The sequence below is a fragment of the Sapajus apella genome, unplaced genomic scaffold, assembly GCF_009761245.1.
Source record: "Sapajus apella isolate SASKATOON/1434 unplaced genomic scaffold, GSC_monkey_1.0 scaffold36, whole genome shotgun sequence".
Lineage (NCBI taxonomy): Eukaryota > Metazoa > Chordata > Mammalia > Primates > Cebidae > Sapajus > Sapajus apella.
In genome coordinates, this window is record NW_022436976.1 from 34,041,885 (window position 1) to 34,055,700 (window position 13,816).

The following is a 13,816-nucleotide window of genomic DNA, read 5'->3' on the forward strand; positions in this document are numbered from 1 at the left end:
AAGATCTGATTTCTACATCCCTATCCTCATCTCATCCTACTCTTTTTCCTCCTCCTCACTAAATTCAAACTATACTGATCTATCAAAAATTTCTTCTATGGGTGGTGACCATCTTTTGATCATTGTTTCATCATTATTATTTGCCCCTAAATAAAATGAAATCTTGAATCAGTATACAACTTAAGATAGTTTAAAAATGTCAATGCAGAACTCACTGTGTTCTCTTCCGTATCATTTGGTAATGTCCAATGACACTGAAAGATCTCGCCCAAAATGGGATTGTATGGCTTTTTGGCAACTGATCCTTTCCTTCCTGCATGAAAGGCTGAGAGGTACCATTTCACAACCTGAACCATTCGATCCTTGGGATCCTTGTGGTCACTAATGCTACAAGGAAGAAAGACAAAATTTAATGTCCTTCTTTTTGATAGAAGACAAGATGATGCAGCGACCCCCAGCAGGTCCACCTAAGTCAGGCTGAGAGGACTGAGGACCTAGGATCAGGAGCTAGCTCAAAGTTTCTTTTTAAAACAGAGGTATAATATATACAATTAAGTGCACTGGTCTTAGTGTTTTGTTTTAATTTCAACAGATTTTTGGAGAACAGGTGGTGTGTTTGGTTACACGGATAACTTCTTAAATGGCGATTTCTGAGATTCTGGTGCACCCATCACCCGAGCAGTGTACACTGTACCCAGTGTGTAGCGTTTTATCCTTCACACCCCTCCCACTCTTCCCCTCGAAGCCCCGAAGTCCACTGTATCATTCCTTTGCCTTTGCATCCCCCTAGCTTAGCTTCCACTTACAAGTGTGAACGTATGATGTTTGGTTTTTCATTCCTGCGTTTCTTCACTTAAAATAATGGTTTCCAACTCCCTCTAGGCTGTTGTGAATGCCATTTTTTTGTTCCTTTTTATGGCTGAGAAGCATTCCACAGTGTATGTATGCCACAGTTTATTTGCTATTTGACTGATGGGCATTGGGCTGGTTCCATATTTTTGCAACTGCAAATTGTGCTCCTATAAACATGCATGTGCAAGTGTCTTTTTCATATGACTTCTTTTTCTCTGGGTAGATACTCAGGAGTGGGATTACTGGATCAAATGGTGGATCTACTTTTAGTTCTTTAAGGCAGCTCCACAGTGTTTTCCATAGTGGTTGTACTAGTTTACATTCCCACCAGCAGTGTAGAAGTGTTCCCTTTTCACCTATCCACATTAACAGCTATCATTTTTTGAATATGGCCATTCTTGCAGGAATAATCTCATTGTGGTTTTGATTTGCAGTTCCCTGATAATTAATGATGTTGAGCATTTTTTCATGTTTGTTGGCCATTTGTTTTACTATCATTAGCTTCATTTCAGAATTGTCTATTCATGTCCTTAACCCACTTTTTGATGGGATTTTTTTTTTTTTTTCCTGATCTGTTTGAGTTCCTTGTAAATTCTGGATATTAGTCCTTTGCCGGATGCGTGGTTTGTGAATATTTTCTCTCACTCTGTGGACTGTTTACTCTGTTATTTCTTTTGCTGTGCAAAAGCTTTTAAATTTGACTAAATTCCATCTATTTATCTTTGCTGCATTTGCTTTTGGATTCTTGGTCATAAAGTCTTTGCCTAAGCCAATGTTCAGAAAGGTTTTTCCAATGTTATCTTCTAGAATTTTTTGTTTTGGACAGAAGTAGAAGGAATCTTCTAGAATTTTTATGGTTTTAGGTCTTAGATTTAAGTTTCTGATACATGTTGAGTTGATTTTTGTATATGTGAGAGATGAGGATCCAGTTTTATTCTTCTATATGTGGCTAGCCAGTTATCCCAGCACCGTTTGTTGAGAAGCGTGTCCTTTTCCCACTTTATGTTTGTGTTTGCTTTGTTGAAGATCAGTTGGCTATAAGTATTTGGCTTGATTTCTGGGTTCTCTATTCTGTTCCATTGGTCTATGTGCCTTGGTCTTAGTGTTTTGTTTGAGGATTTGACAAATGCATATATCGATTTAATTAATCATCACTTAATAAAAAAATAGAATATTTCCATTAATCCAGAAGGTTTCCACATCTCCCTTTGCAAACAATCACCACATCTTACCCTGAGGCTAATACTGCTTCTGGTTTCTAGTATCATACATTAAGTCCATGTAAGTGCATTGCTTAATTGTCAAAAAATTGGATATTTTCTCCATGTTATCAATTACTAATTTAATTCTTTCATAGGTGTAGAATATACCCTGTATGAATCCAACTATTTTAAATTTATTAAGACTTGTATATGTTCTATCTTGATGAACATTTCACATGCACCTAGAAAAGACTACATGTTATACAATTGTTGGGTAGTGTTTAGAAAGGTGAATTGGGTCAAGTTGATTTGATAATGCTGTTTAAATCTTCTATAGCCTTCCTGATTTTTTGAGGGGCAGGGAGGTGGTGAAGGCAGAGGCTACTTGTTTAATCAGACCTTGAGGGAGAATTTGTGGACTTGGCTATTTCTCATTTTAGTCAATTTTTGTTGCTGCATGTGTTTTTAAGCTGTTATTAGGTACATACACATTTAGGAGTATTATTTATTCTTGATAAATAGATGCTTTTATCATTACAAAATATTCCCATTTGTCTCTAATAATATTTCTTGTCTTAAAAGTCTCCTTTGATACCAACACAGCTACACCAGTTTTGCTGTGCTTAGTGTAGCTTTGTCCATCCTTTTACTTTTAACCAGTGTCTTTATATTTAAAGTTTGTCTCTTGAAAATATCATATAGATATATCCTGCTTTTTTTTTTATCCAGTCTGACATGAAATGGAGTGTGTATTCTACTTACATTCAGTGTAACCGTTGATATAGTTGGGTTTAACTCTACCATCTTGATAGGTTTTCCACATTTCCCCTTTGTTCCTTATTCCATTATTTCTCCTTTTCTCCTTTTTTAGAAGTAATGGAGTATTTGTACTATTCTGTTTAATCTTATCTATTGGCTTTTGAGCTGTACTTTTACTTTTTTAAGACAGGGTCTTCCTCTGTCACCCAGGTTGCAGTGGTGTGATTATAGCTCACGGCAGCCTTAAATTCCTGGGAGTGCATGACCCTCTTGCCTTAGCCTCCCAAGTAGCTGGACCTACAGGTACATATCATCATGCCTGGCTTATTATTTAAAATTTTTTTTGTAGGGACAGGGTTATGCTATCTTGCTCAGGCTGGAATTAAACTCCTGGTTTCAAGCAATCCTCCCCCTTTGGCCTCCCAAAGTGCTGGGATTACAGGCATGAGCCACTGCACCTGACCTGTAAATAAAGTGGTTGTTTTGGGGGCCTCAAAGTTTAAATTCTCACACATAAAAACTACCCTTAAATCTCAAATCTATACCCAATGAACAACTGGTATGTTCCATTTTTACTTACACATGTTACAAATAAATGCTTAAATTTTACTTTTAAAATTATCTGTTAATTTAAACACTGCCATATTTATTTAAATTTCTGCTTTTTGGGAATTGGTTATTCTTTTAAATCTTCAAGAAAAAAAAATATATTTATCAATGTCAGCCAATGTGTCTACTCAGCATGAAACTTCAGTGATAGGTATCTGGCTCAGTAAACCATAGTCCAAGACTAAGGAATGCAGAGAAGATGAACTAACAACATTCCCCATTACAAAAAAATTTCTTGCTGCCAGCAAGGCAATGTAAACTCACCTCCTTGTAAATGAATTCACCTTTACATTACTTCTATCTCTCATACATATATAATATTACAAGCTTTACGTTTAAAATTTATAAATTGTCTATAATTTGGATACTAAATTGTAAGCTCCTCAAGGACAGACACTGACGTTCCTTTCTCCAACTCTTAAGAAAGTGCCTAGCAAAAAACAGGTGCTTTAGAAAGGTTTGCTGAACTCAGATAATTAAACTTCATTAGGATATAGTACAAATAATTTAACAGTAATTGCCAGTACCTGCATCAAATAAACTTATACCGCTGGTCTTGTAAATGTTGGCTACCTATTAATGGGTTCTTGAGAACTTTTTAAAGTGTTAAACTTGGTTGCCTAACAACATCACCTCCATATAACTTAATCAAACAGATAGGTATCCAGTATAAACATATTATTCAATACCACAAAATACCCAGAAATGTTTGAAAGGTGACAAGGAATCCATCTGTCCTGCAAAAAGGCAGAAAGCTATTGAGTAACATCTTTAAAAGTTGGAAACTACCATGTTCAGTCAAATACCTCACAAACAGGTCCGGATGTGCAAAAAAGTCTGCATACATTTCTAAAAGAGATCTTCTTTCAAGAATAAATGTTGGAAGAACTACCTGAAAAACATACACATTTGACCCTTGAAGAAATTTATCTTCAGAGAAACAGATCTTTAAAAGAGAAAAGAAAACAAAAAACCATCTCATTCAAATCATGGTAACATCTACCACATATTGCCCAGGCATGCTTCCAAAAACTAATTCTCAAACTGTTCAGATTCAGAAATGCCCATTAACCTGCCCAGCAGATCAAAAACAAAGAACGGGTTTTGAATGTTCAAATGTCACTTCCTCTATGCAACTTTCCTTTTCTCCCTGAGTGTACTAACATCAACAGACTACTCAACAGACTCATTCAGAGAAATCCTTTGATGCCTCCTGTCTGCTGGACATTACATATACATTATTTTATTATTTGTATATTACATACACATTATCTTACAACAGCCCTAAAGAAATTATTAGCCCTAAAATGAAGAAATTATCACAATGAAGAAATAAGAAGCCTGGAAAGGGTGAAAAATTTTTTCCACTGTCCCATTGTTAATGTGGAATTCAAAACTGGATCTGAGTTTGGGGTGTATGTGCACTTTCCTCTCTACTGCTGTTGCTCTTATCATCATTAGACAAGTATATAGAAAATCTATGATAAGCACCTACAATCCAAGAACTAAGTTTTATTCACACCTGTGCTCTCATTACTATTTATACAGTAAGAAACTTTTAAATGAGCAATTAAAGGAAAAAACAAAAGGAAGAAGAGAATACAGACTGGGAACCAACAAACTGGGATAGAGGAAGACATGAGAAAGACGAGGATTAACCAATAAAAAAAGAGAAGAATTCCATTACAGAATGGGAATGGAAGAAGAGTCTTTGAAATGAGTATCAGCTTATCAATCATCCATTATGAAGTAGAACACCAGAGTAGGCAAAAATTTCTTCACATTTAGTAATAACTACATATCCACTATATTCAAGGTCCTTTGAATGCAGGACCTTGAATATAGTGGATATTCAAGATCCAGCCCAGTTGGAGGCTGGGCGTAATGGCTCACGCCTGTAATCCCAGCACTTTGGGAGACTGAGGTGGGCAGATTCCCTGAGGTCAGGAGTTTGAGACCAGCCTGGCCAACATAGTGAAACCCCGTCTCTACTAAAAATACAAAAATTAGCCGAGTGTGGTGGCTTGTGCCTGTAGTCCCAGCCACTCAGGAGGCTGAGGTAGGAGAATCGCTTAAACCCAGGAGGTGGAGGTTGCAGGGAGCCGAGATTGCACCACTGTACAGTCTCGGGGACAGAGCAAGACTCCATCTCTAAATGAATGAATGAATGAATGAATGAATGAGTGAATGAATGAATGAATGCAAGCTATGGTGGAAGCAAAGGTAAGTATGAGAGAATTACAAGAGCATTTAAATTGTAGATGGACTGTGACAAAAATCATACAATAAATGCTCTAAGCACCTTGGAAGTTCAGTTCAAGGAAATAACTATGTTCTGTTTGAGGGACCAGAATGAGGGCAGGGCTGGGAAGCAATTCTTTGAGGTGACACTAGAGAAAAGCCTTAAAGAGTAATGCTGTGATAAAAGAACAAGACATGGAGAAGAGAGAGAAAAAAAAGACAAGGATAGGAAAAGGGGTGTGACAGGGATTAATCAGTGAACCAGTGTGGCCGGACATATAATGAAAATATAAAGTGGGCTGATGAACACAAGCTTAGAAAGGGACACTAAGACTGTAACACTTAGAATCTTTATTATTAGACTCTCAGCATTTATATTTTAGGTATACTTTTTTTTTCCATAGTACATGTAAATTCATAATCCAAATAGGGTTAGATTAGCAGGTAAGCTGATATACTGACTTAGTGCAACTTCTTACCACTTTAGGTAACTCAGAAATTATAAACCACCAAGTAAAAAGGCTAAAGAAGAAAACAGGGGTAAATATCTTTAATATATAAACAGCTCTTACAATTCAAGATAAAGATCACTACTCCAGTGATAAATGGACAAAGGAACTGAACAGCCAATTTAAAGAAAAAAGAATAGCCAAAAAACATTTTTAAAAAGTTTAATTTCAGGCCGGGCGCGGTGGCTCACGCCTGTAATCCCAGCACTTTGGGAGGCCGAGGCGGGTGGATCACGAGGTCAAGAGATCAAGACCATCCTGGTCAACATGGTGAAACCCCGTCTCTACTAAAAATACAAAACATTAGCTGGGCATGGTGGCGCGTGCCTGTAATCCCAGCTACTCAGGAGGCTGAGGCAGGAGAATTGCCTGAACCCAGGAGGCGGAGGTTGCGGTGAGCCGAGATCGCGCCATTGCACTCCAGCCTGGGTAACAGGAGCGAAACTCCGTCTCAAAAAAAAAAAGAAGAAAAAAAAGTTTAATTTCACATGTAATTGAAATAGAAATATTTTTTCTTCTACTTGGGATTTTTCTGAGAACTCTCATTTAACAGATTGTCCTCAATGTTTGCAGTGCTATATTGATACATGCCATTATGTCAAACTGCTGCAACAATGATGAAGACAGCTGGCTTTGGTTGTCTTCAACCTGGGTTCAAGTGCTTGTTTAGTCTCTTCTTAGCCTCTGAGGAGGCCCTAAAAAATTAACTCACTCTCTAAGTTTCTGAAAAGGAAGATAATTACATGTCCTGCTTATATCTTAGGGTTGTTTTAAAGACTAAGTGAGGTTAAATGGGATGTGACTGTGTAGTATTTTTAAAAACTACAAAGTATTTGGAAAACAAACTTTTTGGGAAGTCTCTGAAGAGAGAAAACATTCTTATAAAAGACACAAATTTAAGGCATGATTGTAATAATACTTTAGACTGCATAAAAGGAATCAAGATTTCAGAATCTGTTGGCAATCACAGCCATCTGTCCCAATAAATATTTCAAATATTTTAAACACATTCAGTAAAAAATAATTATGATTAATTTCATAATATAACAAGCTTTTAGCAGCTATGGACTCAAATATGGATTTGCAGAGAAAATTGCATGAGGCAAGAATTACAACTTGACTGTGGCAAACATATTTGGTTGCCTCCCCACATCCATGCTTCACCCCTAATAGAACTCTGATTCAGTTCAGGTTCAGCTATGCGCTGCCATGGCCCTCTCCCACGTCTCAAGGGGTAAATGTGGATTAATTTAAACCAATCTTTGAGCATCTCCCTTGCCAGTGACAGGTTTAGACACGAACATATGCCTGATGCTGGCCAATGAGATTCAACAGGAGGCCTAATGGGTCACTTCTGGAAAAGAATGTCCTTCCTAATAACAGCGGCAACAACAACAACAGAGCCAGCAGCTGTGCAATCTAAAGATTACTGAAGCATTTCTAGGGACAAACTCCTGAAAATATTCTCCTACCTAGAACATTCCTGGTAAGTGTGTTGGGCTCCACAAATAAATGTTGTCCTTGTGTTTCTGTTCTCACTTAGATTAGGGGCATAAGGTTTAATTATAGACACTTATTTGAAGGTCTTATTAATCAGTCTTTTTCTTAATAGCCCTCTAAATCCAAAACAAAATGGAGTTAACTACTGACAAAGACTATAGCACTGGAGTTGATTTGGCTCTAACAAAAGTGAAAACCCTAAATTTAATAAACTCCCCAAAGCTGGGCAGAACACTAATTTAATCAATATGAAAGCTACTACAGTCCAGGCCTTCAAGACAAAGGCAGCAGTGGAAAGATTACAGGTTTTAAAATCATGGACCAGATTAGAATCTCAGTCTGCCACTTGATATGACTTCATATGACTCTGCCACATTACTTCACCTCTGAGTTTTAATTTCCCGATGAAGTTAACAATAATGCCTACACTGTGGTACTGTGGTGAGAATTAAGTGAAAGACTGAGGCTTCAAGCACAGTGGCAGGAATATACAAAGGCACCCATACACCAGTCTCCTAATTCACGTGTGCACTCTGTTGAGAGCTCCAAGTTAAAATTCAAATTCAAATCTAGACTATGATAATTTTGTATGACTCAATATGTGTCATACAATTTTACATTCACTACAGTCTCTTCCAATCTTTACAACAACCCTCTGAAACAGGTTACCGTGTGTCCAATTTGCATAGAGAACTCTGAAGTCCACAGAGGAAGAAACTCACTGAAGCCCATGCATGGTTTGCTAATAGCAGAGGCAGGATGAAAACACAGATCCTCTGACCCTAAGATTAGAACTCTACTAAATCTTAATCCATACAACTCATACACACTATTCTCTATGAAATTATCCTAGCTTCACTTATTTTATAATTTATAAAATTTTTACTTATCTACACATATATTAAATCACAAGAAAACACAAGTATAAACAGAAGTTATGTCATTTTACTACATTTGCAGGCACACTCACCATGCAATCACTGAGAATCCATACATACTCATTTAGACTTACAGCAAATTTGGTTCTTACCTTAGTAAGATCCATCCCAAGCCTAACCTGTGACAAGAGATGCATAATAACGCTCTTGTGCTCCTCCACGGACCCTGCCTCCGCATCATCATCTCTATCGTCATGTGAATCGAAAAGGTCTAAAATAAAGCACATTTTATTAGACTGGTGCTAAATTGGGCCAATCTATGTTGCTACTAGAATTACAAATATTTTTAAAGAAAAAAAGTTAAATTCTTAAAGGTCACTCACCAGCATCACTTGTTCCATTGGACATGGAAGAATTAAGTGATTCTGTGGTATCTGGGCGTTTTAGACTATTTGCTGAGCTGCTGTGTGTCAGGACTGAGGCAGATCCAGAAGAACTATAAAAACATTAATCACCTTATTAAGCTAAAGAAAGCAATTTAGAATTATGGTAAGCTAGACTTGTACATGCATGCTGGTTACATGCATGCATACATATGCTTTAGAATTCTCTCCTAGCCACCCTCATTCCAACATTGTAAAGTGTGATGACAGGGTCTCTTGTATTATCCTTTATGCATAGGACATGCTCAACATAGCCATGTTGATAGTCATGGCCTAGAAGTCACCAAAATTTAGTAAGATCTTTGCCTCTGCATTTAGGTTTAAAACTAGAGTTCATTTTCTGATTTTGTTACCGGGTATAAATCTAAATATGTCACATTTCTTGGCAACAATTCCAGAAACTCAAAAACGGCAAGTCTCAGAAAGACGTCTTGTCTCTATGTTTGAGATCCTTTGATAAAAGCCCACGTTTGTATTAACACTCTTCCTAATCATTAAAAAACTGTATTTGAAATTATAAAATAAATTATTTATACAAGTAAATTTACGTTAACTGGCTTTTATGAGCCAGTTAACAGGTCTAAAGATTCTCCTATTATTAATAGATTATCATACTTGTGCTCACATTTTATCCAGGGAAGTGCGTGCGTGTGTGGGTGTGTGCGTGTGCGTGTGTGTGTGTGTGTGTGCATGTATTTATATTTTTCTTAGAGACAAGGTCTCCCTATGTTGCCCAGGACGGATTTGAACTCCTGGCCTCAAGTGATCCTCCCACCTCAGCCGCCCAAGTCACTGGGTTTACGGGTGTGAGCCATCACACTCAGCTGATATTTGCATATAAATAAAGAAAAAAAATAAAAAAGGCATATAATTTACTTATTAAATGTAAAAACTGAAATCAAATTTCTCATACTGTATTTATAAAATCGTATACATACAACAGTCTTATTACAAATCTACAGGTACGAAAACATATTATGTTTTCTAATCTAATCATTGTTTGGTCTTGTTACTTACCTTTTTATTTTTTTAAATTAATAAACTTTATTTTTAGAGCAGCTTTAGGTTTATGGCAAAACTGAACAGGAAGTACAAACAGCATCCATATACTCCCTGTTCCTAAACATGCAAACCTCCAGATCAACATCTCATACCAGAGAGGTATGTTTCTTACAATCAATGAACCTACATTGATACATCATTATCACTCAAAGTCTACAGTTTACATTAGGGTTTACTCAAAGTTGCGTATTCTATGGGTTTTAATAAATATATGACAACATGTATCCACCGCTGTATCATACAGGATAGTTTCACTGCTCTAAAAATCCTTTGGGCTCTGAATATCCTCTAGAATATTAGGATATTCTAAAATTAGAATATATTATGTATTCTAGTTTGCCCTGGTTATGTACCTATTTTTCAAAATTCCTTAAGTAACTAAATATTACTTCTTTGATAATTTAGTAGATTACAAAGTATTATAACTAACGTCCAAGTCACCAGTTTTGAGAAGCAATGGAAAATATGTCTAAAAGACCTAGTTAAAAGAACCAAATTATCATTAAATGATAGAACTGGGGCCAGGCATGGTGTAATTCCAACACTTTGGGAGGCCAAGGTGGGAGGATCACTTGAGCCTAGGAGTTTGAGACTAGGCTGAGTAACAAGGTGAGATCCCATCTCTACAAAAAATAATTAAATAATTAAATTTATTAAATTAATGATTAAGTAAAATAAATAAAATCATTAAATAAATCACTAAATTATTAAAATTGCAATGAGCCAGGATTGCACCTCTGCAAACACCTGGGCTCAAGTGATCCTCCCGCCTTGGCAACCCAAAGTGTTGGAATTACAGGCATGAGCCACCATGCCTGGCCTCAGTTCTATCATTTAATGATAATTTGATTTCTCTTACCTAGGTCGTTTAGACATATTTCCCACTGCCTCTCAAAACTGGTGAGTTGGACATTAGTTATGGTACCTTGTGATCTACACTACTCAATTATCAAAGAAGTAATATGCAGTTACTCAAGGAATTTTGAAAAATAGGTAAGTAACCAGGGCAAACTAGAATACATAATATATTCTAATTTTAGAATATCCTAATATTCAAGTGTTCTAAAGCAGAGCCCAGCTTGGGGGACAGAGTGAGATTCTATCTCAAAAAAAATTAGGCCGGGCGCGGTGGCTCATGCCTGTAATCCCAGCACTTTGGGAGGCCGAGGCAGGTGGATCACGAGGTCAACAGATTGAGACCATCCTGGTCAACACGGTGAAACCCCGTCTCTACTAAAACTACAAAAAATTAGCTGGGCATGGTGGTGTGTGCCTGTGGTTCCAGCTACTGGGGAGGCTGAGGTGGGAGGATCACTTGAGCCCATGAGGTTGAATCTAAAGTGAGCTGTGTTTGTGCCACTGCACTCTAGCCTGAATGACAGAGTGAGGCCTTCTGTCTCAAAAAAAAAAAAAAAAAAAAAAAAGTACATGAAAGTTACCTTTAAAATGCTTAAAGTGCCTCTGCAATATATCTTCGAAATAGAGTAAGTCTTTTAAAATCAATTGACCTAAAAACCCCCAATCCTATAAAATATGAATCTTATTTTAGATGCAGTTCCACAGGTCCTATTTAAGCAGTGCTTTTTCTCCTTGCCCATGGTTAGAAACCATGTCTGGGCCAAGTGAGATACTCAATAAGGCTGTAAATGGGAAAAAATGGGATAAAGTTTTAGCCATTTCATTATTTACCTTGTTCAGAACAAAGAAAACAGTTAAAAACAACATCTATGTATACAGGAAAGCTTTACTTGCAATGGCTAAGTTGTCTACAATATAGGCATAAAATCATTAAGTATGCTAAAAAATTTAAAGCTCTGAATTATAATAACAATTTATTGTGTACCCTGTATGTGCCATACACAGTATGTCTGTATCTACGTAACCCTAAACATAATGATGCTCATAATACACAGATGCTCAGAGCTTCAATGACTGGCCTGAAGTCACACAGCTGGTGAGTAGTGGAGCTATTTACAACACACCTGGCTCCAAAGTACAAGTTCTTTCCAACATGTAATTTCATCTCATTTATAAATGTGTAAACTACACTGCTCAATAACATAGTTCACATAGAAGCTATCATTCGTATAGGTCTTTAGAAACAGAATAGTGAAAGGACTTAAGCTTTCAAGTTCTCTTCCTTCAGAAACAGAAAAACAAACAAAAAACAGTAAAAAGAAATTTGACCTCAGAGTTAGAAAATTAGCAGTAGCAGCTGATGACCAGCAGGTGTCACAAGCTCAAATGCCTACAGATGACAGGCAGAAAATACGTAGATAGGGCCAAGACATAAGAGAATATGGAACTGGGAGCCAACATACCCAACCTGAAAGGATCTAAAGCCCTGTTAAAATAAAACAAAAAACAAGTCAACAGAACACTGTGCTGCCCAAATAAAACATCTGCAGTCCTTGCTGGTTTGGGCTTCTAGATTAGGGTATACACGGAAGACTGAAATAGAGGGAGAAAAGGAACCCGGGCTGGGTTAGTTGGACATAAAAACTTAACTCTGGACCTTTTCAAAGAGATTCATGAACTGTGTGTTTATTATGGGACAGGGAGAGCATAGAAGGAATCTTAACAGCAGGAATAGGAGAAGTCTATGAGCCTGTGTGTGACTTTATAGACCTGCCTATTACAGGTATAACAGGTAAGTGTTTTAAATATTTTGATTTTGTAGAAATTTTGGGATAATCCCTTAAACTGCGGCCAGAGAGTGACTATCAGTGATGTTACCAGGAGCTAATCAAGTATTGTCAAGCTTTTACTGAATATAGTCACATGCTTTTAAAGGATAGATAGATGAGTCCATTTACTAGCAAGTGATATTCAATTGCACTTTATTTAGAACAACAGCAAATATCCAATGTAAGAGATTGTCTTTAGGCTAGGCATAGTGGCTCATGCCTGTAAATCCCAGCACTTTGTGAGACCGAGGCGAGCGGATTGCCTGAGGTCAGAAGTTCAAGACCAGCCTGGCCAACATGGCGAAACTCCATCTCTACTAAAAATACAAATATTAGCTAGGTGTGGTGGTGGGCACCTGTAATCCCAGCTACTCAGGAGGCTGAGAGGCAGGAGAATCGCTTGAAACCAAGAGGTGGAGGTTGCAGTGAGCCGAGATTGCACCACTGCTCTCCAGCCTGGGTGACGAGAGCGAAACTCCATCTCAAAATAAATAAATGACTGTCTTTAATTCTGTTTTAAATATTAAATAATAATTGAACCCTTCAAAAATTAGTAATAACCTTTTATTTTGGAATTTTCTTCCATATCTTATTTTATTTTAACCCCATTATAAAAAACTTTTCAAAATTAAATTTCTATTGGCAAACTGCTAACAATGGTTTCTCAATAGTTTATGTTTTCATATTCAAAATGAAGAAAAGAAACCAATATGCTAAACTAAGTCCCTTCTGCTATACTGGGCTTCTTTAGTTGTAGATTCAAACTTCCCTTTTATGTCTTAACCACATATATTCACCTAGACCACATATATTTCACTTTTCCCCGCATTCAAGAGCTGAATCGATCCTAAGTCAGAAACTTCGTGAAGCAATACAGTCATTTTCCATACACATGCTGAGGTTTTGAGCAGCTGTTATACGGTCATAATACAAATGCGGTATTTCTTAGTTCATGACCATACTTAAGAGAACTAGAGTCTTACACAGCATTTCTTAAAGAAACCAGCATTCAAGGTCTAAGGACTGGCTGAAGGTAATTAGCTTGAAAACTCACATTATTTCCAAATTTGTACT

General features: G+C 37.0%; 1 protein-coding gene across 15 annotated transcripts in view; it reads right to left on the minus strand.

Annotated features, from left to right (window-relative positions):
- OSBPL9 (oxysterol binding protein like 9) overlaps positions 1–13,816 on the minus strand; it is a 171,305-nt gene that overhangs the window by 6,893 nt on the left and 150,596 nt on the right. For 14 of the 15 annotated variants that reach the window (XM_032297040.1, XM_032297038.1, XM_032297039.1 and 11 more), the window contains 4 exons: positions 8,934–9,046; positions 8,703–8,821; positions 4,229–4,314; positions 216–387 (listed from right to left, as the gene is read on the minus strand). In XM_032297040.1, the coding sequence (XP_032152931.1) occupies positions 216–387; positions 4,229–4,314; positions 8,703–8,821; positions 8,934–9,046 (490 nt within the window). The remainder of the gene's footprint in view (positions 1–215; positions 388–4,228; positions 4,315–8,702; positions 8,822–8,933; positions 9,047–13,816) is intronic. The other variant, XM_032297034.1, reaches the window with a different exon arrangement.